At 44.8% G+C, this 27,517-nt stretch overlaps 5 protein-coding genes and 1 non-coding gene across 11 annotated transcripts; 1 reads left to right on the forward strand and 5 right to left on the reverse strand.

Annotated features, from left to right (window-relative positions):
* Positions 1–6,456: 6,456 nt before the first annotated feature.
* LOC112350444 (pentatricopeptide repeat-containing protein At2g13600-like) lies at positions 6,457–7,080 on the reverse strand. The gene has a single exon (XM_024686667.1). It carries the CDS (start codon positions 7,078–7,080, stop codon positions 6,457–6,459), a length of 624 nt encoding a protein of 207 aa, XP_024542435.1.
* A 1,126-nt stretch (positions 7,081–8,206) lies between these two features.
* On the reverse strand, positions 8,207–9,146 carry LOC9648162 (mediator of RNA polymerase II transcription subunit 7b). The gene is made up of 6 exons (XM_002981699.2): positions 9,134–9,146; positions 8,953–9,086; positions 8,824–8,893; positions 8,585–8,751; positions 8,438–8,511; positions 8,207–8,387 (listed from the first exon to the last, which is right to left on the reverse strand). Exons 2-6 carry the CDS (start codon positions 9,082–9,084, stop codon positions 8,321–8,323), a joined length of 510 nt encoding a protein of 169 aa, XP_002981745.1. The 5' UTR covers positions 9,085–9,086; positions 9,134–9,146; the 3' UTR covers positions 8,207–8,320.
* A 5,516-nt stretch (positions 9,147–14,662) lies between these two features.
* Positions 14,663–17,658, reverse strand: LOC9648321 (oligopeptide transporter 4). The gene is made up of 6 exons (XM_002981701.2): positions 16,873–17,658; positions 16,717–16,814; positions 16,084–16,656; positions 15,740–15,995; positions 15,490–15,672; positions 14,663–15,430 (listed from the first exon to the last, which is right to left on the reverse strand). Exons 1-6 carry the CDS (start codon positions 17,455–17,457, stop codon positions 14,810–14,812), a joined length of 2,316 nt encoding a protein of 771 aa, XP_002981747.1. The 5' UTR covers positions 17,458–17,658; the 3' UTR covers positions 14,663–14,809.
* Positions 17,659–18,103: 445 nt separating this feature from the next.
* Positions 18,104–18,174, reverse strand: TRNAG-GCC. The gene has a single exon. It is a non-coding gene; the product is annotated as a tRNA-Gly (tRNA).
* An 89-nt stretch (positions 18,175–18,263) lies between these two features.
* On the reverse strand, positions 18,264–19,485 carry LOC9648322 (probable 2-oxoglutarate-dependent dioxygenase At5g05600). 2 transcript variants are annotated; one of them, XM_024686635.1, is made up of 4 exons: positions 19,051–19,485; positions 18,795–18,997; positions 18,667–18,744; positions 18,264–18,611 (listed from the first exon to the last, which is right to left on the reverse strand). In XM_024686635.1, the coding sequence occupies exons 1-4, from the start codon at positions 19,416–19,418 to the stop codon at positions 18,325–18,327; spliced, it is 936 nt and encodes a 311-aa protein (XP_024542403.1). In that variant the 5' UTR covers positions 19,419–19,485; the 3' UTR covers positions 18,264–18,324. The 2 variants fall into 2 exon arrangements, with proteins under 2 accessions (XP_024542403.1, XP_024542402.1); XM_024686634.1 differs by having other exon boundaries at positions 18,667–18,997.
* Positions 19,486–19,629: 144 nt separating this feature from the next.
* On the forward strand, positions 19,630–26,940 carry LOC9648323. 5 transcript variants are annotated; one of them, XR_002993764.1, is made up of 8 exons: positions 19,630–23,791; positions 23,842–24,014; positions 24,071–24,188; positions 24,232–24,445; positions 24,501–24,812; positions 24,877–25,529; positions 25,590–26,634; positions 26,737–26,940. XR_002993764.1 is itself a non-coding variant. In XM_002981618.2 (7 exons), the coding sequence occupies exons 1-7, from the start codon at positions 19,814–19,816 to the stop codon at positions 26,481–26,483; spliced, it is 6,342 nt and encodes a 2,113-aa protein (XP_002981664.1). In that variant the 5' UTR covers positions 19,630–19,813; the 3' UTR covers positions 26,484–26,940. The 5 variants fall into 5 exon arrangements, 4 of the variants coding, with proteins under 4 accessions (XP_002981664.1, XP_024542401.1, XP_024542399.1 ...); XM_002981618.2 differs by having other exon boundaries at positions 25,590–26,940; XM_024686633.1 differs by having other exon boundaries at positions 24,501–24,776; positions 25,590–26,940.
* Positions 26,941–27,517: the final 577 nt, after the last annotated feature.

Genomic DNA, 27,517 nt, shown 5'->3' on the forward strand with positions numbered 1-27,517 from the left:
CACTCATTAATTACTCATAACAAGATCTTACAATGCTTTGCACTTTATTGTAGAATAAATCATAGATTGAATCAAATCACTCAAAAAAGAGGAGATGACATGGTTGCACATATGGTATGACATTTCCTATACAAATATTATAATGCACACAATTATGAAATATAATCAAAACGCAAATGTGGGCATAATAAATTTTGTGTGCAATTGAAATAAAAATAACAATCACACATATATCATCATATAAAGGAATAGCTATAAAATATAAGGAAAAACTAAAAATAATAAATTAAACTAAAAAATTTAAATAAGTAAAGACAATTTAACAGCTCTATTAATGTTGTATTTTTAATTTATAAAATCTGGATGATCTATTTATAAATTAATATATTAATCATAGATAGTATCTTATATATAATATAGACTATTTGATTTGATTAAATAGTCCATCTAAGGGTTTAAAATCTAGTTAAGATATTTATATCACAAATACTAATCATTCTTATCAATGAAATATAAAAGTTTTATGTTAAGTACTTTTTTAAATTTATTCTCAAAATATATTTCATTGGAGATAATAGAGCAATTATAATGGAAATAAATATGAATAATATTATATTTTTAAACCACTCATTGCCTTCTAGTGGAAATAATATTTTTATTAGTATGGATAAGTGTATGGCTTGGCTAGTTTAGAGTACTTAAAACTCTAGATGCAAAGGCTTTAATAGTTATTTTAATGGTTTTGCATGATATAGGCATTTGATGGTGGAATTAGCTTGAGGAGTTTTGTGTAGATAAAAAACCACCAACATTTATCATATATAAGAGGTTATCTTTTATTAATTTTTTGCCTTCAAAGAGTTTAGAGAAACTTTTTGACATAGCTTGTCAACTTAACAATGACAAGTACAAGTTTTGTCAGTGGCCATATTTAACTTCTTAGAGAGAGAAGGAAAATACTTTAATTCCCAAAAATTCTAAATCCTCTTTCTTGCCCACAAGGGTTAAAGGTGGCCATAAAGAACCTTAGAGCATTTTCTTATGTTTGAGCGAGTGTTGGGGGAAGTGCCCTTCATTCCCCTAACAAATGATGAATTTGGCACAACACACCTTACTTTCTATAAAATTATTTTTCTCTTTCTCTTTTGACTACTAACTTTGAGGAGTGATTTTTTGTTAATTTAGCTCTAGATTTACTTGATCTTGGGCATGTTAGATAGTTTTAGTTCTCTTTTTTTCTGTGAAGTATAACATTCATCAAGTTGTGTAATATTTGAGGAGATAAACTATTTCTTGGCTTGATTTTGTGAACATTTTAAAGTTTTTTCTTTATTACCTAAATTCTTAGCCTAATTTCTCAAAGTGGTGCATTTGGGTTTATAGATCTGGCTTATATCTACAAGTAGAGGTGGTTCTTTGTGCTAGAATTGAGAAAATTCATAGCATGCAAAATGATTTTCTTCTTAGGCTAAATAAAGGTGTTTTTATAGCAAGAATTTAAGCTTCTTTAGGCTTCATTTTGGATGCCATTTTTTTCTAGAGGCACTTTTAGTCATAACCTTTCCATCAATACTTTTAGCACTTTAGTATCGATCTAAGTTGACAACATGGTAGTGGTTTTTCACAATATTGATATTCTAGATTTACCTTTCTTGGATCTTATGGGATATTAAGACATTGTAATTTCCTAAATTTAGACTTTCCAAGAGGATAACCAGCCCAATACTACTTAAATCCAAAGACATTTAACTCCAAGACCCTTAACTTATTGAAAAATGGAGTTCATTTTTATTTATATGCCTTTTTTCCTCTATATTTGAATTTTTATGAATTGTTTCCCAAGTCATTCTCTTTGGTTGCTTACAGGTATTTTCATCACGAATTCTTGAAATAGGGTTGTAGATTGGGTTGAGCTCTTTTCAACAAGCCTATTTAAAGATAGAATAGTCGTTAAAGGTTATTTAAGATTATACAATTTAGTGTTTGCTTCCAAAGCCCCTATAAAAAGTTGAATATGTCTAGAATTAAGATTAGGATATTTATTTCCTTTTTTAAATTAAACCTTGTTAAAGGTTTTTTGGAAAAGAAGCAATCTTTTTAGTAGACGTGTTTAAGAGTGGGTTTTAAGATGTTGAGGGAGCTACCCTAGAGCAAATTTACCAACAAAACTATATTTCTTTCATTTTCAAGCTTGTTTTCTTTGTCACATGATTTTGGTATTTTGAGTATTTGATACCGGTATTGAAGGTGTAGTGCATCTGATTATGGGATGAAATTTAAATATATTATAACCATAAATCCTTGAAATCTTAGGGATAGAAACATTATTCTTCTTTCCCCAAATCTTTGTCAGAATTTGAGTTTTCTTCTTCAGTGGGATTTGGCTGGAATAAAAAAAAAAAAGCCACTAAAAATGCTCTTTTATTAAATAATTGATCTTTTTCCAATTGGTTTAAGAGGAAAGAAGTAAGATGCATTACATGTGGTATAAGAGTAAATGACACTAGGTCAATTCCCATTGATTAATGGCTATTTAAAATATAATATATCCTTAAAATGGAAATTGTACATACTTTCCTTCATCTTATAAAGCATTTATAGACAAAGGTATCCACCGTTGGACTATAGTATCTCTAAAGAGGAGGTAAGTGTCTTTCATCTTATAAGGCATTTATAGACAAAAATATCCATCATGGGACTACAATATTTCTAAAGAAAAGGTTAGTGTAACACATGTGATTATAGGATAAGATTTGGATTTAGAGAAAGATACGATACACTACATTATGCATGTGGTAAATTAACACCCTTTTCTCATAACTCAAAACTTATAAAATCCAAAAGCAACTTAGGTATGACATAGCACCTTCAAAAGCCAAATCTTCTTTATCATTGATAAGTTCCAATGACTTAGATTTGTGAGTTATGGTGCAGCCACCTTTAACTTGAGCTTAGCTCCACATTTTACAAAAGAAGAGTGATCTGCCAACTTTTTCAAATGTTGGAGTAATCTCTCTAATGTTTCATATCAACCTCTTTGACTACTATTACACCACAAACACAATCATCAATGATGATTATATATGTTGTGACTTTTTGCAATCTCTTAAAAGCAAAGCGACAACTTAGGTGGAGTCTCTTCTCCCAATGGATAGGATGGACTTCCAGATGCTACTTGCTTCCTTTAAGTAGCATTTCATCAAAGAAAAACCCACAAATCAGCTATTTATTGATTTCTTTTTGTTCTAGCAAGGACTCACGAGTCTATCCTTGATTATATCACCAAGCTTAGAGCTTGCTAGCTATTTATGACCATCTAGTCCACATATGCATGGATTAAGTTAGGGACCTTAACCTACCCTAAAGGCTTATAGTAGTAATGAAGGTATAATGGATCTTTTGAAGTAGTTTAGGGGTGAGGAACTTTAAGAAGTATAGTTATACTTCTTTATTTTTGTTGTTTAGTGTCAAGTCATAGCAAATGTAGCTTAAGTTTATCACTTAGTTTCATACAAGAAGGCATAGAAAATTCCTTTCATACTCTACAATGATGATAAGTTTTTAAAAAAGAGGCATTCTTTCTATATTAGCAATAGTGGGCTGATTTATATTTATTTATGCATGTAATATTTTAGTGTGTACTAATCCCAACTAAGCAACTATGGTTGTTGATTGTATGTAAACATATCCTCCTCTAAGAGCAAAACACATAAAAAGGGTGGTAGGAATAGGAATTAACCATAAATATAAAGAAAAGCTAGAATAAATAAAAAATAATAACACTAAAATACAAGTAAAGACACTACTAAACATCTCCACCAATGTCACATTTTTGCTTGTATAATAATGGATGGACTAAATCAAGCTCTATATATAAATTATCTATTTATTTGTAAATTGCTATGTTAAGAATAGATAGTATCTCATACACAGCATGAACTGTTTGATTTGATTGAATAATCCATATCTAAGGGTCTACTTCTAATTAGGATATTTCATATAACAATTATTAATCATTCTCATAAATGAAATATAAAATTTTTATTTTAATTAATTTTTCATATCTTTCTATTTATTATTCTCAAAAAAGATTTCATTATGAGGATTATGGAGATAATGGAATAATTCCAGAGCAAATAAACATGAATGATTTAGCATCAATGTTTATTATTTTTCTAAGACACTCATTGCCTTCTGGTAGAAATACACAAGTGGGTTCCACATTTTATACATCTTACATAAGTTCAGAGATACATATTAATATGTTATTTGTTATACTATCTGCAAGCATAAATTGTCCAATAAGCAATGGTATACATGAAATTAATAATGATGCTACTAGGCTTTTATTATCAAGAGTTGGTAGAGAAGTTTATTTATCTTTTCGAAATGCTAGAGCATCACATTTTATAAGTATTATTATTCAGTATGATATTGGTATTTTTGTAGTTTTATATCAAATACATGGCTATATTTCTAGAATAACACCTTTTTATAATATTCACATACATTCACTTCCATATAAATTTTGTAACTTTTTTAAAAATAGATTATTTAGTGGATATAAAGGTTTATATATAGCTACACTTAATCCTGGTGAATTTTTAACACATTTTTATAAAGCATATATATTTTTAGTACAACATGATTGTAATACTGTTTTTTATTATCAAAATATAGTTTTATGGGATACTAAAACTTATGGAGCTAGTTTTGATTGTAAATTAAGATTACAAGAAGATGGAAATCTTGTACTTTATTCAACATTTGATTTACAATCATTATATGCAACTGGAACTTATTGTAAAAAATCTAATTGTGTGAAACCATCAATGCTTATTCTACAATTAAATTGTGATTTAGTTTTATATCAAGATGGAAATCCTTCTATACAAATGTGGTCAACTGAAACAATATGTTATAATTAATAAATTCAAATGTAATTAGAATTTTATATTTTACTTTAAAACTTGAAATTTTTCAAACTTATTCCCAAATATAGCTAAAATTCAAATTTACCTAAACTAGAACAAAATTTATTTAATAGTTGTATGCCTAGATAATTTATTCTCAGTTCTAATAAATTTATAATACTATATTACTTTCATTAAATCAAATATTAATTTTGTGAAGAAATGCTAAATTTATGCAATAAATATATTTAACGTAATTGTACTAAATACTAAAATACAGTTTAAAAGGATCCCATTGTAAGGAATGAGGGTTTTACCATAGAACTTCCGACCTGGAGATTTGGTAATAACACTTGAGTAGCCCCTTGTCACTTTTACTCTCTTGCTCGGCTCCTAAAAACTCTGCAGCAGACGTTTGCGAGTCCTGGGTATGGTGACGAGCAGGATTGGGATGCTCCATGACTTGTTGCGCAGCTGTTAGACCCAGGAGCTTTTCACTCTGAGTTCCACAAGCAAATAGAAGATCAACCATGCAAGCGTAATGCTCTGGTGACATCAGTTTGTTCGGCCGGTCGTCCGCTTGCATTGACTCGATACACTCGTAACCTTCGGCCCTCCAGCACAGATAACATGCTCAACACAGTGATCTCACTGCTGGAACAACTTATACAACTCTGAAAGAAGATGCACAGAAGCAAAACGATGGACAAGGATGACTCCCACTCTGATATATCATCACTGTGTATATACATATACACATGATCAACAGTTGTGACTATCCTACACCTGGATCAGTGATGTGGCAACTCCAACAAACTCGACTGCAAATTCTTGCAAGACATTATGGTGTGGTACGCTACGTGTTTCTTTGTCTTGGCCACGGACGCAGTTCACCCTTTCGTTGTTCTGCTTTGCAGAAGCTGGTCTTTCTTCACACCATGACATGGGGAAACCATTTTAAGGTTTTTATGAATGCTGGACTCGCCGTTAGAACTTATCGTTACTACGACAACAAAACCCGCGGCCTTGACTATGATGAGTGATGCTTCTCTGGATTGTTTGTATGAAACGGCATTGTTGGCTTCTCAGGTATGCTCGAAGATATTGGTGCCGCGCCAAGCGGCTCATCTGTGCTCATAATCCCACCACACCACAGAAGTGGGAAGGAATCCGGCAGGCAATCCGGAATAGAGGACATTTACTATTTTATGACAGTGCTTATCATATAGCTGAAAATACGTACAGATAGAACCGTCTCGTTCATTCAGGGGTTTGCAAGTGGTAGTTTGGACAAGGACGCGCTTGCGGTTCGAACCTTCGTAGCTGATGGCGGAGAGCACTTCATTGCTCAAAGCTTTGCTAAAAACATGGGACTTTATGGTGAGCGCGTTAGAGCTTTCAAAGTTTCGACTCTCGTTGCAACTCCACTAAATTTCGTGACCTGAAAAGAAACTTGATATCTGTGTGAGGGGGCCTCTTTGGCGAAGTGCCGATACGAAGCATGCGAGCATTCTTGTTCTATCTTTCGAAACAGCTTCCATAATCAAACCACGGTGGCCGCTCTACACATGTTAGAGAGCATTACATATGGTGAACCGACACCAGGCTCTGCTTGCATGGCAGCCTGGGACGCGACGGCAAGGCCATCCTTGCTGCTGTAATGGCCGCCCCGACACGCCGCTGCGAAGCATCTCCAGTCCAAGGCACTCGGAGCGAATGGCATGGCGGCCATCAAGGCTTGGGCGTCGGTCAAGTGTCCCGCACTGCACAAGAGGCTCAGCATGCAGCTGTAGTGCTGCCCGCTCGCTACAAGCCCAAAGTCGCAAGTCATGGACGTGAAGCAGTGGCAGCCGCCTCTCACAGCTCCTCTATGGCTCCACGCCCCGAGAACGCTCGCGAAACAGATGCCATCCGGGTGCCCCACCAGGTTCATTTCGTTGAAGAGCTGCAGTGCCATCTGCGGCTGGCCCGCTTGAGCGTAGGCGCTGATGACTGCCGTCCACGACACCACGTCCCGCTCGGGCATGCATCCAAACAAATTGCCACACTTGGACATTTGCCCGCACTGGGCATAGGCTGCAAGCAAAGCAGGGCGTTCCACGATATAACATCTCTCTCTCGCATGGCGATAAATTCCTTTATGCTTCCGCCGAAACACCGAAAGCATTGCGTTGCAGCACGGGAGGTTCTACTAATTGAGTTATCTCATTATTTCAAACATAAAACCAAAAACAGAGCAACTTGTACCTCTTGCGCGCGCTCCGCCAGCTCCTCCGCCAGCAGCCCGCCAGCGCCGCCGCCGCCTCAGCTGCCCCGAGCACGCAGCGTGAGCGTCAGCCGTATACAGATGAGCGCCACCAGGCGGAGGATGGTGCACGGGCAGCCCGCAAGTTGGTTGTCGGGGCCGAAACACTCGGGGGTGGAAGCGATAAGATGAGATGGTGGTCGACTTTTCAGGGTGGGGGTGGTGGGGGACGTCGCCGCCGCCGCCGCCACAAACGAGAGCGCGGCACTGGATCTAGGAGCACAAGAGGAGCCGCCGGGGAGGAGCGAAGAGGCGGCGGCGATTGAGTCGGCGGAATCGGAGATTGATCGTCGGGAGGCGATCGCAGCTCCGTCGCTCAAGGCGCCTCCTCCATCGCCGGAAGTGGACGCGGCCATGGCGGCTGGGGACGCCGAGAGGCAACCAAAGCAGCAACAGGGCCATCACCACCACCACCGGATCCGCCAAGAACATGGCCCGTCACTCGGTGCTGGAGCGGTCGCTCTGCGCCGCCGGATCCAAAGGGGCGTAGCGGTGGAGGAGCCCGAGGAGGAGGAGGAGGCGGAGGGGCGGAGGGGCAAGTGCTCGACGTGAAAGCGCCACCAGGTGGAGGTTGGTGCACGGGCAGCAGCACAGCGCCGCGCAGTCGCCCGGCCCCGACAACGAACTTGCCCGAGCTCGCTTCGAGCCCGTGACCATCTTTCTCCGAGCGTACAAGCGTTTCGAGCTCCCGACCTCCATCTCTGTCTCTCTCACTGTCGGAGCAAGAACAGACGCGTCTCTCTCTGTGGCATCACACGAGAAAGCCAGAGGTTTGGCATTTTACTTCGTGTTTGGTCACGGATCTGACGATTCCATATTACACGGCAGCCTGTGCTTCAGTTTTGAGCAACTCAAGTGTGTTCCACCGCTTCTTCCGGAGAACGAGAAAACGTTTTTTTCTTCGTTAGGTTGAGGGTTTAAGAATTATAAATACTAGTTGTTTTAATATATATTTGAACAAATCTACAAACTTTCCTAACTCGTATTGTGTAGTGGATATTCTCAAAATATATTGACATATTCTAAATGTGTAATCAAGAACTGTAAGTAACCAAAACTTGTAACATAAACGACAAGAGAAGAAAGCTCACAGCATTCTTTGCTAGCTAAGTTGGTTTTCTAGTGTGGCTGTCGATTCCTGGAGGAGTAATCTTGCCTCGTTCCTTCTCCTGACAAAATCACAGAGAAAAACTATGATAAAAACGAATCCAGTGCTTACTTGCGAACTTCTTCCACGGCTTGCTTTCGTCTTTGCACTTGTGTCTCCAGAATGCGAATAAGTGTCGCTCTGGCCTGGAGAACAGTGTTTTCCATGAGCGAAAGAACGAAAAACTTGAGAAAAAGAGAGATTTTTTTTTTTCCAAACCTGGTGTGGCCTGAGTGAATTCAGCAAGTGATGCATGTTTCTGAGAATGAGCCCCATGTCTTCCACTCTCCGAGCATACTGCGAAGGCCTCTCCACCAAAACATCGGCGAGCTCCATCATCTGGAGCACAAGCTCCCGGTTCAAAGCCTTGAGCTCCTTCTTGTAGTCTAAACTCCCAAAGTTTGAGGCAATCCACTCGTAGAAAAAAAGAGAAAAATCTTGGTCGAGTCTCGACTAACCAATGTTGGGTCCTTTGGGGTACAGTTGCCGAAGCCCCACTTCCTCCAAGCTGGGTAGCGCATCGTCAGTCTGGAAGCTCAAGCTTGTAAGAGAAGGAAAAGAAAAGAGGAGAAAGAGGGTCTCTTAACTGTGTAGGTGTTGCCAAAGACGCTGTAGGTCCCCTGGAGCGGCGAAGGCGGCGATGGCGCGGAGGTTTGATCCTTGTAGAGCTTGTAATAGGGAGGCGGGGGCGGATATGCAGCAGACGTTGTGGCAGCCATAGCTAGGGCTACTTATTCCCGAATGTTCTTTTTCATTTAAAATTTTTACCAGCTGCGCTCGTAACCCGGTCCTGCTGATCATCGATGTACAACCCTGGGAGCTCGCAATCAACACTCCATCGAAAGCGTCAAGGAGGACGCCACGCATGAACACGTATTCTTACCAATCGTAAGCACCTATGATGAATGAAGCCTTTTGAAACTTCATTGAAGGTCGTGCTTTACTTTGTGTTTTGAGCATTTGTTACGAAATGTGGAAGGATGTTTATCAACACTTCCTACCAAGGTCAGAATTGACAGAAAATAAATAGAGAAGTTTTTTACTGATCAGCTTACTTAAACCAATGCTTCAATCAATTGCCACAAACAACTAAGGTTTTTATGTGAAGACATAAAGAATCCCATGATTCAGTGGTCTTCATCCACATATACTGTTTACATGGGCTCATGGCAGTCCCCAAGCGGTTATGTTCTTAACCTGCCAAATGAGAGTGGGCTTTAGTGGTGAGTAAAGAAACAACATCCAGTAAAAGTGATACAACATGTTCTCATCACAGAACTCTTGAAATAATGTTTGGCCAAAGTTGGATCACATTGAGCCAGTGTTACACATTGTTGCCTAATTGATAACATGTCCAAAAGGATACTGTGTCTGAATATAATCAGATGTTTGTAATCTCTATTGTAAAACTTAAATTTACTTTTTGCTCCTATGATTTATGTAAAATATAAATTATAATTTTAAAATAAACTAAAAATTACTAATAATATAATAAAACTTATTAAACACTTTTCATCATAGTAAATTAAAATTTAATCAATTAATGCATTAATAATTCTGACTTGAACCGCTGATGTGCCTCATATAAGCATGAACAGGTAATATATGATAAAATATTTCTAATGTAAAACTATTATGAGATTCCCAAGTTTTATTATGAGTTTATGACATAATTTCAATAAATGTTTTTCAAGAAATAAGATCATATATGCATTTAGAAAAGTTTTTTACCTATAAAAACTGTGTAAGTATTAATTTAAATTGACTTGTATTATTTCAATGTTTAAAAACTTAAAATACACTATAAATTGCAAATATTAAAATTTCAGTTTATATCTTTTTACTTATCTTCTTTATGAAAGAAAAATATAATATGAACAAAAATATATGGCTATAAGGTTCAAGTGTATGGCTACAATGCCATATACTAATATTAATATAATGAATTTTGATAGCTGTTAGATTGGTTTTAATCCGAACCATTTGCTCATATATATAAACTAGGGTTTTTGGGCTAATTGATATGCATATTTCTGTATTTCATTTTCATCTTCCATGCACTCACATTGATGGAGGTGAGGGGCAGTTTTAATTATCTCTAAAAAGTGCTTAAATTTGGGATTTTAGTTTAAATCTAACTTTTGCATCATATAAATCTCTTTTTCCTTATAACTTTTTCAATTTCTTCTTTTATGGTTTTTCCTTTTTGTTCATCTTTATGGCAAAGTAGCAATGTCTTCTTCCTTTGACTCTAGAGTAGCAATTGGTATAGTTGTTTGATGCTATGTAGTTGCAATTGAACAATCAAACTTAATTAATAGTGACATTCATAATATATGGTATAGCTCTTCTTGCTCTTACTACTAATCTTTATGTTTGGCTGAAGTTTTTTTGTGGGAATCTTAAGGATGATATGTACCATTGGTTTGATCACTTTACGATGACTATCACATATTATTCTTGGGATGATATTTATATGAGTTTCCTATGTATCTCCAAGGGATGACACTACAATAGCACAACAACCACTTATGCAAGTTAGAGCATTTTCCAGAATGTCTTCAAATGCACATTTAGACATGCTAATGATTGTGATGATGCCTTTTAATAATTGCATTGTCTTTGTCAAAGGCTATCTGAGTTAGTGATGCAATTTAGTATTTGTTTCTGAAGCATCTTGCTTTGTGCAGAGCCAAATATGTTAAAGTGAATCAGATTGAAATGTTGTGGCCTGCACTTCTTCAAGATTTTGTAAGACTTTTGCATATACTTGCTGTAGCCACCTTTGACAATAATCTTCACTTAGCACAATGTTATGAGACATCACTTTTTCCACTTCTTATTATATACCTTTCAGCTTTACTTTATATAGGAGATGATTTTGTTCCAATGGAGGTTCATACTAATGCTACCCAAATTCAAGGACAAGGGTGAGGACATGGTCATAGTTATGATATCCTGTGTTAGGTGTGTGATGAAGTTGGTCATACTTATTGGCATGGTCGACATTTTTTAAATTGGCGACCTCCATTTCTTAGGTGGAGACTTTGGCGTCAACAATGTTTTGTTGGTGCTGCTAAACTATGACCATGTCTTCGGGGCTTCTTTAGCCTACGACACCTCGGCGAGTTGGTTCCTTACATTCGGAACATCGTGGCCCTACGCGGGCCTCATGGGCACCCAAGTAGTTTACTTGGAGCTACATTGTCCTTCCTCATACAAACTGGTAGTTTATTTAGATAACATATTGTGAGTTTAGTGCTAAAGATTGCAAAGCATTGTCACGGTGGGGCTTGGTAATCCTCCAAGTGTCAATCAAGAACTACTTTATAAATCCATATAAACGAAAATGAGGAAGAAGCAATTGTGTAAAACAATCTCACCTGACTTTCTAGAGTATCTTCAAAGGGTTCATTTGACATTAATTCATCTAATATTTACTTTCCAAGCTCATTTTTATAACAAGAGGTCTTCTATTATTCTCTTTGTGTTGGTTGATACAGACTCAAGTTTATCTTTCATTGCTCAGCTTGTTGCCACATGTTGCCGTCTACATTTGCAATGTGCAGTAGAGTTTGTTTTCATTCTTTATGGCAACGGCCATACACACGCATGTGCACGAGATGAGGCAGATCTAGTTGTGTGTGTGAGTGATCTTAAGCTTGAGTTGTAGTCATTTCAGGTCGTGCCAAGTCAAACTTTAGACCTCATCTACAAATCAGCGGAGGTGAACTACTCCACAACAGAGGAGTGTTTAATAGCAGTTTAGGGTTTCGAGAAACTTCATACATATTTACATAGTTCTCAAACATTACTAAAAGGTGATCATGTTGCAGCTACCATGATTCTCCTATTCTAAGTGGGTATATAAGATATCATCGTGTGACTAAAAAGCTGTGTAAGTCTTTCTATTAGCTAGAAATGTGACGTGATGTCATCCAGTATATGCATAGTTGTGTTTAGTGTCAAACTTATAATGCTCCTCCTTGTATTACAAAAAGACTATTGGAACCAATTGTAATTTCCCATCCATTTGAGTTAGTGGCATTTGATATAATGGTTACAGTGGACACTTGGCAATAAATATATTATTATTACTTTTGACTACTTGATTTATTAGGTGGAAGCTGGTACTCTTGTTAGTGCCTTTACAACTACTATTGGATATTTCCTTCTCAATCAAGTAGTGGTTTAACAATTCTATTTAGAGTGAATTCTTTCAGATAATAACCTCACATTTACAATTGAGGCATTTCATGTTTTAATGTCTAGGTTGGGGATATGTCACATACAAATATTTATTATCCACAATCAGATGGTTTGGTAGAATGGCTTGCTCAGATCTTCAATGGGATAATTTTGAAATACATGAGCTTTAAGCATTTGGATTAAGATGGTTATTTGCTATGTGCTATTCTTTAGTGTAATGTATTCTTAAGTAGTGTAATGTACAAGTCAAGATCTAGAAAATGGCGGCAGGGTTTCCCTTCCAGTTGCAACATTATATTCCCGAGAACTTATAAAACTTTCATGGTGGTTTTTATGTGAGGCCACTCCACCATTGTTCATCATTTTGAGTGCTCCAATGATCTCGGAATCCATCTACAGAGAAGTTTTTTTAGTTGTTCCAGAGTTGGAACTCTTTTCTCCCACGAGAAGTATATTCACATACCTCTTCGATTGCTCCAAGCGGTGGCAAACCAGCTCGAGGTGAGACGAAGTCCAAGCCAAGGATGAAGTCATCCTTTTTTATTGAGCGTTTTCCAGGCCTCGGAGATCACCTGTTGCGTGAAGCGCGAACCTATCAGAGGTAACATGGAGAGAATTTTGTGCTTTTACCTTCTTGGATGCTGTCTTCTTGTCGCTCAGGAAGGCTTTGACACTTTGGCCGTCGAATTTCTTTCGTACGTGAGCCATAGTTCTTTGAAGAGCTCCACATACTCGTTTTGATCGACGAGGGCGTCCTCGTTAACTCCCGATCTCGAGAGAGCAGCGTCCACCACGGGCAAACTCGCCTGGAAGAAAAGAGTTTAAACACTCCGAGGAAGCTCACACAACCCCAAAGAATTCCGCTTGATCACGGAATTCCTCCGCATAGAAGCTACTGACGAACTGGTATCCAACTTTATCATCTCCAGCTATGCAGCGCCTATCGAAGGAGGCCATGTCGTCAATCCGCTTAAGCTTGCTAACCTCGAGGATGTGCCGTAGAGACATTCTGATGCTGTTCATCTCTGCAGAGTCCTCAAAGGTTTTAAGAGCTGCCCTCCACTCGTCATCGTCTTCGAGTAAAGCCACAGCTTCGTCAACCGATGCCTCCATAAACGTCCAGTCCATAGGCAAACAAGATCCCTGGAGCACGTCAGGTTTCGGCACCAGTTTGGTGGAGGCATGGAGCCTGCAGCTTTTGTCGAGCAAATCCAGCGAGAAAGGGTGCATCCCTGCATAGTGCTCCACAAGCTTGGCGCGTTCTGGAAATCTCGAGCACAGCAGCCCAAGCACGGGAAGCTTGCCCATGAAACCTCTTGAGAATTCACACCGCAGTAACTCCATAGACAACGAGCTCAGCAGTGGAGGCAATATAAGCCACCTCCTCACGAAACCTCTTTCGCTTTTCTCTCCAACATTCTCCCTCTCCCACGCTGCTGCTAAAGATATCGAACAATTCCGCCTGATCAATGATGAACAAGAAGCTCTCGCCAGCAGCTCTCCTGACCCATGAACGTCTTTCACAGACGCTAGCGTTGCAATGCGATCCAGCCGCTTGACATCCCTGCAGTAGCAAAACCGCAGCGCGTTCATCACATAGCCCACCAAGCCGTCGTCTCGATAACCCATGAGAGCGCTCTCCACGTCCCAGAAGCAAACAACTAATCATGCAGCAAGCCAGCGCCCTCAACAAGCAGCTCTTGCCAACAACGAGCGCTGGTCGGCGTGGAGTCTCAGCCGCTCGCAGTAGCTCCTGACGGCCTACAAACGCGACCTCGCCGCCGGGTCTAACCGGTGGCTTCCCAACGCCTGGATATGGAGATCCGTGATCGTGCCTGACGTGCATAGCTTCACCTTGTCGATCTTAGCTATCTTGTCGAGTGCCTGCTTCGCATGCTCAAGATCGCAAGCCAAGATATAATTAATTGATTTTAAATAGAACTTTACTGAGAGTTAATCAGAGATGGTATGAAGAGAGCGGTAATATAATTATTATAATCAAATTACTATTGCTTTTCTATAGAAATATTCATAATAAATCATTGATTGACAAAGAACCAGGTTTGGTGTTTGAAAGCATCTAAAAAATTGATTGTCAAGGAGATGAAATTTCTTTCTAATTCTTTTCTAATATAGTAGTGAAAGTTCCTGTTACAACACATCTATACAAAAGAAAAAGCTACCAAATAATAAGCGTCCCACTTCACAAGAACTTCTCCAAGTTCTTGGAAAACTTTAAGGAACTGGACAACTCTTCACGAAGGGCACGATTCCTGGTTGAGTCGGGCACGCTGCCAGTGGACAATTATCAATGGTAGCCCCCCACCAGTTCACAGAATAGTCTCCCATCCTAGTAGCAAAGTAAACCAAGATAGCCATAAACGCAACGCCAGCGTCCAAGGCAGCTGATAGAACATAGTTGTGCCGCTGCCACCACGCCTTCTTATACCGGAAGATGAGATAGTTGAAGACAAAGCCCATGAGAAACCAGCTCCAGTAGTTCACTGCTGTTGCCGGTGGTATGGCTCCGGTGGCTCCCAAAAGAATCGGCATGTTGACGAGCCTCAGCCATCGCTGCTTGGGGAATAGCTTGATGGCGATCCAGACGAACACGGGTGCCACAGCCCCGACCAGGAAGAACCAGTTCATCTGGTTGTACTGGCCGAGAGAGCCCCACATTCTCATGGGGCCGATCAATCCCCAGATAACCGAGGCGTCGAAGAAGACGGTGTCGTTGGGACACGTCCAGGGGCTGTTTCGCGGGAGCTCGCTGGGATGGCAGATGCCTTTGATGGAGCTTAGCAGCCACCAGGCGGTGCTTAAGTTGACGGTGGCTGCGATGACAGTGCCGAGAACCTGTGCAAAGATGAACAAAGAAGTAGAGCCGAGTGAAAACTTGATTCGAGTGACTCTACCTGGACTGTGAACATGGACCTTGGAGGTATTTTCATGTAGTGCCCGAGTTTGAAGTCGGATAGAAAGCTCACGGCCTGAGTCATGCTTATGTAGCCGTAAGTTTTGAAGAGAACGTTGGCAACTGGCCGGTTTGGATAAACATAGCCGATGAGATACTCGGTGATGACGTTTAAACCGGGTACCTGGAAGCGTAGGGAAAGAACTATTTTCTTGTCAAGGAACAGTTTGCAACCAAAGACGGCTTCGTACCTGGTTAGTGGTCGCGGCGATTATGGCGATTGGCATGGTGAAAATAAAGGCGATGCCAAACGCAAATAACAGCCCCCACCATCGCAGCTGAACTGTGGAGTTGAAGTACTCACAAGTAAAAATGGCGAGTGCCATAGAGGCGAACATCATTCCTAGAAACCAAAACTGTGGGACGGTTTTATAGCGCATCATCAGCCTGGTGTGCACGTCAACCTTGCGAGATGTCAAGGCACTCGTTGTCATAGAATAAATCTCCCTGGAATGGTCGAAAGTTATCAGAAAATGCAAGAAAAAAAGCATGCAAAAGCCAAAAGAAAAAGAGAAAACAAGATTGAAAAACTTACTTGCCATGGAAGATGGCTACGTGAGCAAGAGTCGCGGTAAGCGCTGCAAACGAGGCCCCATAAGTAAACACAAAGAAGTTGCTCAGGTGGAGCTTGCTGTACGAGTTGTAAGCATCGTAGTCGAGTTGCAGACTGTGATCCTTGATCACCCTGGTGAAGTTGTATTCCGAGCCATCGTCTGCGTAGAGCCCCGAAGAGAATATAGGAAATCTCTTGGCCCCGTAGAGGTTGCTCCAGTAAGTGAGCGGCGTGACCACGTACATGAAGAGTGAGAATCCCACCATCACGTTGGCAGTAGCAAACCAGGGACTCGCGAGTGGACTGCCGAGGTAAGAAGCTATGGCGGCCCAGTCGAAAGCAATGCTGCCCAGGCCAAGTCCATAAAACCCCGAGCCTATTTGTTGTGCTGTGACCGACTTTGGCCAGGCGTAGCATACCCACGACAAGGAGCTCAAGGAAATAAACCAGTAGTCCGGGAATGTGTAGTAGCAAAAGCTGAAGGTAAGCGCGATGAGAAAAAACTGTAGTCGCGTCAGTCCACCCTTTCGACGGACATCCTTTTCATGCAAAGTCCTGTTTCAATCATAGAACAAAGAGAAACTTTATTCTAGTGTGAAGTTAGCAACAGCGTACCTGAAGATCGAGACTTGCACCAAGTTGGAAGGCCACCACATCTCGGCTGGATCCACCAAATACTTGCGAAAGATCCCAGCCCAACCATAGCCAATGATCTGTATCACAAGAACAAGTTTTCTAGATGAAGTTCAAGAGCATAAAAGACTCTAGTACCTGAGTCGTGATTGTGATGAGCAAGCCCACTCCAAAATCCATTCTTCGCTTGTAGAACGCCTTGACAATCGTGACGATTCCCACGGCATAAGCACTGCCGGCACCGGTGTTTGCGAAGATGGTGATGAGGACATGCTCCTTTTTGTTGAAAGCCCCCGGGTTGAGCGAAAACTCTCGGCCGAAGATCGAAAACTTTCTCGTCGGCAGCGTTGCAGCCATGAGCTTGCCGAGCGGGAGCGTGACAATCTGCGCGGAGATGGCAGTGATGATCAGAGGCTCCGTCCTGTACGCGAAGAACTGGTTGAAAAACGCGAGCAGCACGCACGACACGACTCCCAGCGTCCACATCCGAAAAGTGTAAACCGGGAGGCTGGGATCATCGCTAGTGTCGACTGTGAGAGCAACCTCCTCGATCGGAGACTGTTCTTCTTTCTCTCCAACTTCTTCTTTCTCGGATCCTCCCTGGTCCAAACTTTCATCCTTGAGCTTGGGTTCTTCTCCAACTTGATGATCTTGATCTTCTCCTCCAGCCTGCGAATTCTCTTTGCCATCGTGAAGATCTCTAGCTTCTTTCTCTGCCTCCATCCTCTAGACTGGCCTCGATCTGTCTCCTTTGCGAGACCAAAGTGTGCCGACAAGTGAGAACTTCGCATGAAACAAGGAGGAATAATGTCCAAGCTGGCTGGCGCTCTTCCCCTTGAAAACGAAACTTTCTTGGCGTTTACTCGGGACCATCTTCGCACTAAGACCGACCTCCTGGCCTCTGTCGGCGATTTGGATGAATCCAATTCGCGATATCGTCGATCACACGGAGAGCCAGGCCCCTCGATTCACACGGCGCGTAGATCGTGGCGCGCGCCATGGCGAAATGTAGGTCCTACCCGCGCAAACCGCCTGGACGAGTGTGGATCATCCATTGCGCTCACGGGCGACCTAACAGCCTTGATAGATTTCTGTGGCATATTCTGACATAAGCTTTGACTTCAACAAGTTTGCACTGCCCAGGAATCGAACCCGGGTCTGTTCCATGGCAGGGAACTATTCTACCACTAGACCAGCGTGCTTAGATGAGTATTCCCGTAACCTTTGATTAGATTTTAAAGTATAATTTTATAAAATTTGCACAGCCCAGGGTCTGTTCTGCAGCAGTGCTTAGATGAACGTAAAAAGACATTAGCTACATAATCTGTAATAACCTTTGATTAGTTTAAAAGCTTAACTTTAGAAAACCTGCACTGCCCGGGAATCGAACCCGGGTCTGTTCCGTGGCAGGGAACTATTCTACCACTAGACCAGCAGTGCTTAGATAAAGATTCTCGTAGCATATTCTGACATAAAAAACTTTTTTAGATTCCTTAATAACCTTTACTAAACTTTCAGCTAGATTCCCATGGCATATTCTATTGTAAGTATTAGTTTAAAAAGTTTAAACTTTAAAAAAACTTGCAGTGCTTATTTGAAAATCAAAGCTATTAAGGCTAAACCCGGTTTTAAACGGCGTAGTGCTCGATAGTCACCTCCTTGGCTTTGTTTCCCATGCTCCTGTTCTTCATTCGCAGTTGGATGTACTCTCCCTGGACGAATTTTCGATACTTCGGTGGCTCGTGGGCGGTGAATTCCTCGAGAGGAGCGATCTCGGTGCTGGATCCCGGGATGTGGAAGAAGGCCATCGAGAATCGATCGTTTTCTCTCCTCACCACCCTGTGCATCACACTCTTGTATCGCCCATTCGTCCACACCTGATCGATCAAAATCGAAGATCGATGGAGCAAAGTTTGATCGAGCTTTCCTTACCTGCATCACGTCTCCAACGTTGATGACGAGGGAGTTTTTGAGTGGCTTCACTGTGATCCAGCGATCGTCCTTGAGAACCTGGAGGCCGGGGACTTCGTTGAGCTGCGAGAGAAGCGTCAAAATCCCACCGTCTTTGTGCTGGCCGAGAACCAATTCGTGCTCGTAGTCGGGGGGGCAGGCCGGGTAGAATGGCAGCAAGAATGAGTCGCCGGATTCCTTGTTGTAGATCTCGCGAGCGCAATCGCCCGAAAGCCCGAGAGCCTCGAACAAAATTCTGGTCAGGAGCTTGGAGAAAGCCGCGCACTCGCGCATCATTTCCTCCACCACGCCCCTAAAGAACAAGAACAATATGATCATAAAGAGAGAAAGATTCCCAGCCTTTACCGGAAGCCGTGCGGCGATTCCGGCCACGCATTGTGCCGCACGCTGGGATGATCCAGGCCGAAGAACAGCAAATGCTCCTTCCGATCCACCACGCCGCTGGCGCCGCTCTGGTTAAGGAAGCCGATCGGGGACATCGGCGTGACGAGATCCAGCTTCCTCTCCAACGGCAGCGCGAAGAAGTCCCTGGTGCACTGCAAAATATTCTCCAGGCGATCGGCGCGGAGGCCATGATTCACAAGCTGGAAGAATCCCCAATCGCGGCACGCCCTGTCGATCTCGGCGAGAGCTTTCACCCTGGCGCATTCATCGCCGAGAACGAACGCGCTATGATCGATAACAGGGATGCTCGCCTCCTCGTCGATCGCCATCGCTGAAAGATAACCTAGCGATCTATCTATCTATACGATGCCCTCTGCGAAGCATGAGAATCAAAACATCGCAAAGAAACAAAGACACTAAACCCCTAAACCATAACGTTAGACCTTTGACTGCCGGAAAATACATACCGGAAGATACGTTTCCAACCGACGGAATATGCCGGGCTTTAAGCTTTGGGTTTTTTAGGGCTTTTGCATCTAAGCCCGCATTCCCGGGGCAGCCCTAGTCCTAGGGCTTGAGCGCTACAACGCGCTTTGATCGTTCATCGTCTAGATCTTCGACCCCTCGCGGTCTCGTGCCAGATTAGCAGCTGGATGCGCGGCACAGACTTCCAGCCGATTTCTCAGCGCCGCAGCGGGAGCAGCGAAGTAGGTTCTAGGGTTTCATGGCCAGGACCTCGAGCGGAGGTGGATCCAGGTTCGCGTCGTCCAATCTCAACGATCTCTATGGCAAGCAGGCATTGTCGGGTGTGAACATCGGCTCTGGCGGATCGAAATCGAGGTATTTGCATGGCGGCACGCACGGAGGTATGCTCGTTCTGGCCAGGCCAGTGCGAACGCCGCCGGGGAAGCAGGCTAAGCCGGCACAGCCCAAGCTCACAGTCCCAGCGCCCGTGAATCTCCCCTCTCTTCGCAAGGAGCACGCTGGGAACGACCCTAGCATCACGCTCGTCGGGGGGACTGGAGTTTCGGGATGGTCCAAGCAGCAGGCCCCAAGCCAGCAGCAGCAGCAAGCGCTGGTGGAAGATCCGGGCGTGGGCGATGGCCATCTCAAGTCCAACGGGTGGGGGATGGCTCAGGCACAGCACTTTGCGCAGGGCGGCGGCGGCGGAGCTGCGGTGATCTCCTCGGAGCAGTCGCCGAGGACAACAGGGAAGTACACGCCGCCGGCTGCTCGGGGCAGTGGCGCTCCTCTTGCGGCTGCTGCTCCTCCAGTTCGTGCTCCCACTGCTGTGGTGCTGCGCGGGGAGGATTTTCCGACGCTCCAGGCTGCTGCTCCTCTCAATCCCGTGCCGTCGCAGCAGCGGCAGCGGGAGATCCAGCAGCGGCAGAAGGACAAGCAGCGAGAGATGAAGCACCAGCAGCTCAAGTTGCAGCAGCTGTCGCAGAACCAGTTCGAGAAGGAGCTGGATGAAGATGATGGCTACAAGCCGCCATCGCCGGTTCTAACTCTCCAGCCGCAATCCAAGCAGGGTGGTCTCAGAGACGAGTCTGTCCGGAGCTACTTTTCTCTCAAGGAGAACAGGAAGCCGAATGACTTGTCTTTGAGACCGGGGCCTCTCATTCACTTGACGCACACTTCCAACTGGGCTGACGATGAACGAGAGACGGCTTCCGTGTCCAAGCCTCCCGACTGGGAAGATCCACCGCGCTACGGACAGTCTTCTTTTGCTCGACCGGCATTTCAAAGAGAGGAGCGAGCGAGCTACAGGAGGGATGTGCCCGAGTATGGTCGTAGCAGGGAAACGCAGGACTTCGGCTGGGATAGAGAGGGGTCCTTCGGGAGAAACGACTGGAACTTTGGGAGGAATAGCGGTTTTGATAGAGCAGAGGCGGATTCTAGAGGGAATAGTTGGCGGATGCGCGATAGCTACCACCACAATCGTGATAGTTTTTCGAGGGAGAGCTTTTTCAACAAACCGGGAGGCGACAGGGGAAGGCTTGGTGCACGAAATGGAGGTTTTGATCTTCCGGTGCGAGTCCGTAGCCCGTACTCTGAAGATACGTTCATGAGAGATTTTCCGGAGCTTCCAAACTTGGATCTTCGGATGGATTTGAAGTACAGAATGCGGAGGAAGAGGGAAGATTCGAATGAAGTCAGCTATCGCGATCTGGAACGCGAGTCATTCGAAACGGAGCTTGAGAGAGTTCAGAAGGAGCAAGAGCAGGAACGGCAGAGAAAGATCGAAGAAAGGGAGAGAGCAATTGAGCTTGCGAGAAAGGAGGAGGAAGAACGAGAGCGTCAGGCAAGGGAAGAAGAGGAGCGCCAGCAAAGACTTGAAGAAGAGGCCAGGGAAGCTGCAGCCCGTGCAGAGCAGGAGGCCCTTGATTCCGTTCGAAAGGTTGAAGAAGCTAAGAGAGCTCGGGAAGAGGAAAAGCGCAAACTGGTGGAGGAAGAGGAAAGGAGAAAGGAGAATGCACGTCGAAAACTTCTTGAATTGGAGGAGCGTATCGCTAGACGTGAGATGGAGAAAAAACAACCGAAAAATGGAGTGGAGGCCCCTGGTGAAAGCAATATTCCAGCAACAACAACAAAGGCGCTAGATGATAACGACGACAGAGCCACTTCCAGAATTTCTGGTTTTCGGATGCAGCAGGATCAAACCAGCTCCCGTTTACGATCGCCCGACATGCACAGGGTAACTCGTGAACCGGTCCCTCGTGGTGGAGATGATCGGTCACGACTTTCTTCTGCGTCTTGGAGAAGAGATTTGGGCGATCTTTCGTCTTTCCCCAACGATCACGGCAACGGTATGATGCACTCTCCGGGGCGCAGAGTTCCAGATGAAGGTGATAATTTTTACGGGAACGTGGATGGGCCTGTTGACAGTTACAGGAAAGATCGGGAAGACAAATGGTCCTCAAACGGCGATCAGCTGCGAAACATGTTCGGATCCCCGCGTCCAAACAACTTTCCAGAACACGTTTTCATGGAAGACGATAGACGTTGGAGCAGGCGGCCAAGGGAGAGCAGACCATTTTCACCTCCTTCGCCAACTTCGTACGGCGGCAGCTACGATGCTCCTGATGGAGTTTCCTACGGACGCTTGCGGCAGTCGCTTCCAAAGCAGCCCCGTGTGTTGCCTCCGCCAACAAGAACACATTCTCAGAAGCCGTCATTTTCTGGAAGTCAATCAGCTGCGTCAACTGTCACTTCATCTTCAGATCTACGAGAAGATGTTGCTCCGTCTCAAACAGCAACCGATGTGGAGAACACTCTGGCCGAGGAAATGTTTCCGGAAGACGAAGCATGTAGCGTAGGCGATGTACAGATCGACGTTACTGCTGAAGCTGTAGAGGCTGATACGAAACAACAGGGTGGAAGCACAGTGGAAGTCTCCGGTGCTCCAAATTTCGAGGAAGAGATCTCTGAAACGGTGGATGAGACGGTTGATGAAGAGCAAAGGTCTGATATCAGCCACGAAGAAGACATCTTGAAGGGCACCGGTGAGCAGTCAGAGTTCAACTCGGAGATTCACGAAGAAGTAGAGCACATTGATGCAGCAGATCTGAACGCCACCTTGTCAGAACTCGTGGACTCGATCGTGGTGCTCCCAAAGACTGAAGTGGTGGAAGCTACTCAACTTGACGCCGTTCCTGTCGACGAAGACAAGTCGGAGGAAGTTGAGCTCAAGAGCGAGGTCATTGAAGTTGTTCAGGCTTCTGAGGTCCCAGCTGCGTTACTGCCGTCACCATTGCAAACTACACAGCCTTCTCCAGCCGGGCTGCAGCAACCGTTTCACCATCCACCGAGTTTTGTTCCGCCACAGCTTCCTCTACTTGATTCCAGGCCGAGAATGCAAGGTCCAATGCCAGATCGACCAATGACCCTTCAGTTCGGGCTTCTTCCGGGTACATCTCTTCTCCAAGGCTCGATTCCAGCGATTCAGATTGGCTCCATTCAAATGCCACTTCAGCTACATCCTCCCATCGGACATCACGTCGCACACCTCCAGCCGCCACCTCAGTTTCAGTTCGGACAGATTGGTCAGCAAGCACCACTACTGCCTTCGTTTACGGTTCATCCTCAGGCAATGATGCAGCCTTCTATCATGAACATGGATGGCCAACAAGGCGTTCATGGGCAGCAGTTTCGAATGCAGCCACATCCTGAGAGGACGTTTTGGACTCATCAATATGGCCAGGGAGGTGCAATACTCCAGTCTCCGGTCCAGAATAATTCGGCGAGCGAAAAACAGGTGGAGGTAACTGAACATGACGATGGAAAGCGCAAGAAAGACGCCGGAAAACCAGCAGCCGCAGCCCAGGATTCATGGAAGCCATCTTTTACAGATGGTCAAACCTCTGGTTACAGTCGTTTTCAAGAGAAAGTTGATGCGAAGCAATGGTCAGCGAGGCACGAGGGGCATAGTTCGACAGAATCTTTTCGTAAGAAGCCTAATCGTCGGGGTAGTCTGGATTTCAGAGCGCCAAACTTGTCAGAACGTGGACATTATGTACCGCGGAAGGGGGTTAAAGGTGACGACGAAAATGAGAAGTCTAGGCAAGCGGCAGAGCTGGCTTCTTCCGAAAGATTATTTGACCCTTCCGGAGGGAGCGAAGAAGATGACTTTATCGAAGTCAGATCAAAACGGCAGCTGCAGAAGGAGAAGCAAGTGAAATCCAAGCCAAAGCACACAAAGGTACTATACTTCTACTTGCTGGTTTTCTCGCAACTGATCTTGTATATTAGCAGCAAGCTCCCAAGCAACGAAACGGGTCGAAGCCTCTCCCGCCTAGAGATGCGAAAAATGACAGTATGCCCTTGGCAAATTGCCTCGATGTTGTAGTGACGACTTCAAGAACAAGGCAAGCTTCGCTATCAAATCCTGAAGTGGGGTTTGAAAAGAGAACAAGAAGTCCACAGTAAGTGCCTTTTATTTTAGAAACATCATATATCTTTGGCTTTTCTTTTCATGCAGACCAACACAGATAAATTCCCTTGTTCCCGAGGCTCCAGCTTTTCCTCCGATTGTTGGTGAAGGTCAGAGTGCGCAGGCTAATGGAGCTGCATGGGGTTTTGGTCGATCCAATCAAGAGGTGACGCACTTTACATTAGCTCAATGTCTGAAACGTTTTATAGGTGGTTACGCTTACACAGATTCAGCTGGAGGAGGCAATGAAACCAGCTCGGTTTGAAGTTCCACTTCCCTTGCAGGTACCTCTATCAGAGCATCTCAGTTCGGGACTAGAGTCCACATCCACACCATCTGTTACAGCGAAAGAGAAAGGTCCTCGGCCTGCTGCCGCATCAGGGCCTGTTAATTCTCTTCTTGCCGGAGAGAAAATACAATTCGGTACTGCTGCTTTCGATCTTGTGACAAGTGATCTCATGAGAAGTTTGTCTTGCAGGAGCTGTTACGATGCCAGCATTTGCGTCAACAGTCCCTTGGCTGGGTCCCTCCCGCTCGGAGGGATTTCTGGGTGCTAGAAAAGAACTACAAGATGAGAATGAACTGGCATCGTTTGGCAAGGGGAAACGCTCCCGGGAGAACGAAGACGGGACAATGGACTCGGAGGCTGAAGCTGAGGCGGCCGAGGCAGAGGCAGCTGCATCAGCTGTTGCTGTTGCAGCAATCAGTAACGATGATTATCTACACGGTGCTGACCAGCTCGTTTCGTCGCACGGTATTATTGGTTCTTCTAACAAAGGCTCTCCAGCTGGTATTTTTATGCTGCAGTTTCTAAATTGCATGTCAACTAAGAGGTGTCCTTTCGCTTGTTTCAGGACTTGACACTCAAAACCCAACACAGTCTTCGGGGATTGACGAGACCATCAATGTCTCACTTCCAGCTGACTTATCCGTCGATATGCCACTGAGAGGACCTCCCACTTCTGGGCCACACTTGCCTTCGCTACCTGGCTTTCCTGGTTTGGAGATGGGAACCTTGCTAGGTGGACCAGTTTTTGCATTCGGCACGGGTGGTGAGGCCTCACGCGACTCCAACGGTGAACGTCCTGGTCCCGGTGGTTTAAACTGGCATCCGCGTCACGGTGTTGACTCCTTCTACGGTGGCCCGCATGGCTTCGCAGGGCCTTTCATCAACCACGGACCGATTCCAAGCATTCCTCCACACACTCTTGTCTACACCAGTCCGTTTGGTGGCGTGGGCCAGTTCGGGCAGCTGGGTGTAAGCTACATGGGACCGGCCCACATACCTCCCGTCAAGCAGCCGGATTGGAAACACACTCCAGTGACTTCTACGTCCTCAGGAGCAGGAACAAACAGTGGGGACGCTGGAGGTGGTAACGGACCCGGTGCCGGCGGTGGCAGTATGCTCTACGCTCCGCACAGTAATCGTCACTTGGGCCATGATCCGTCAGTCATCTCGGTAGTTCCTCCTGGTCCATTCGACATGTACAGGGATATGGCATTCCAGGTAGAAGAGACTTTCTTTTCTTTGGTTTTCGTTCAACTGGCTCACTTTTGCTCTTTGCAGTCCCAGTGGTCGCACGTCCCGGGGCCGCATGCACCGATGTCTGGGCCGATCCCGGGCTTTCCCCCGATGCATATGAGGCACCCCCACCCGGCTTATCACATGCAGCATCAAGCCGATATCGCCAACGATCCGAGCATGGCGTCCGCGGCGGCGGCAGGCGCTGGAGCACCGGCCGAAGCCAGCGACCAGTACCTGGACGAGCTCGGGCTGGGGGATGCCATGTCCACGGCCAGCTCCGACGCGAGCAACACTTTCGCTGTACACCAACAACAACAACAACAACAACAACAACAACAGCACAAACATCACCAACACCAACACCATCAACAACAGCAACAGGCAGCGCCGCCTTTCAAGCCTCCCAGCCCGGTGGTCTCGTCGCTACCCGCGGGAAGCAAACTACACTCCAGAGTGGTGGTCCAACCGGTGAGTGGAGCTGAGGGTGGCGGTGGCGGAGCTGGTGGCAGGCCAAACTCTGGAAGCTCTCGACCCGGCGGTGCTGCTGCGACAATGCCGACTTTCCAGCCTCACTCTTATGTCGCCACCGCCGCTGCCGGTGCTGCTGCTGCTGCTGCTGGCCCGCGACGCTCGATCGGGCACCAGGACAGGAGAGTGGCTCACGGTGGCGGCATTGGCAAAGTCGGGGTTGCAACAGGATGGTCTAACCACAGCCACAGCCAACAGGGAAGGAGAGGTGGAGGAGGATTTGCGGGTGATGCCAGCGGTGGTAGCAGCAAAAACAGCGGCTCCTCGTCGTCGGTGGCGCCGGCTTCCAAGCTCAAGCAAGTGTACGTGGTGAAGCCTCCTCCTCCAGCGGCGGCGGTGGCGATCAACACTGGCGGCGGTGATCACCATGCGGCAGAGATCTTCTCGGCGGACGCGAGACACATGTAGCGCGAGGCGAGAGGCGAGGCGAGGCGACAGAGGAGAGGAGGCGAGGCGACAGAGGAGAGGCGGCGGCGCGGCGCGAGCAAGCGAGACGGAACGAGGCACAAACGCTCAACGCTCATCGCGCAAAGCACAAGAGCTTTCCTTCTTTGACGAGGTGAGAGAGTGAGTGAGTGAGAGAGAGGAGAGAGTCTTTTGGTGACGGGAACGAAGGGGAAGGAAGCTCTCACTTGCGATGCTCACATTCCTTTGATTCCAGAGAGGGATGGATGGGCGCAACCGAGAGCTCCGCGCGCAAAAGCTTTGTATTGGTATTTACGAGGAGGAAGAGGAGAGAACATCTCTCGAGCAAAGTTTGTGTTACTAGGCAACGAGGGCAAAAAGACTGACAGCGTGGGAGTGGTTTTGTAATAAAACAACATGTCTATGATTTAAATTCTAAGACTAATTATATTTCTATGAACTAATTCATTTTTTTAGATGTATATGATTAATGTGACATATACTTGATAAGTGATCATCATCAATTCACCAATTGTATCATCAATTTCTTACCATTTAGCGAACAACTGGCACATCCATCAAACGAGCAGAAAGTTCCAGGCAAAGAACGCTACGTTGGAAACTCAACAAAGCCATCTATGGCTTAAAGCAAGCTTCTCGCCAGTAGTTTGATGGTTATCTTTTCTAGAAGAGAGTGGGAGATGACGCAATTTGTATTGTGGTCTATGTTGATGATTCGTTGTTTGTCCGCAACAGCTCTGAGCTGAGACCAAACAGATTTTTTCTTCTCAAGGACTTCATCCAGCATGACAGGAAACGAGATTGGCTCCATTTGCCTACACCAAGCCAAGTATGTGGAGGACATACTTCGGAAATGTTCCATGGGGCGTAGCTCACCAGAACCAACACCAATGATAGCAGGTCTGAAACTTTCTAAGGATACATCTCCTTTCACCGATCATGAGAAGCGTCCCTTGTATCTGGTCGTTTGCACTAAGCGTGGTAAGCAGATTCCTGGACAACCTAGCTTGTAAACG

This window comes from Selaginella moellendorffii, unplaced genomic scaffold (assembly GCF_000143415.4).
Source record: "Selaginella moellendorffii unplaced genomic scaffold, v1.0 SELMOscaffold_50, whole genome shotgun sequence".
NCBI lineage: Eukaryota > Viridiplantae > Streptophyta > Lycopodiopsida > Selaginellales > Selaginellaceae > Selaginella > Selaginella moellendorffii.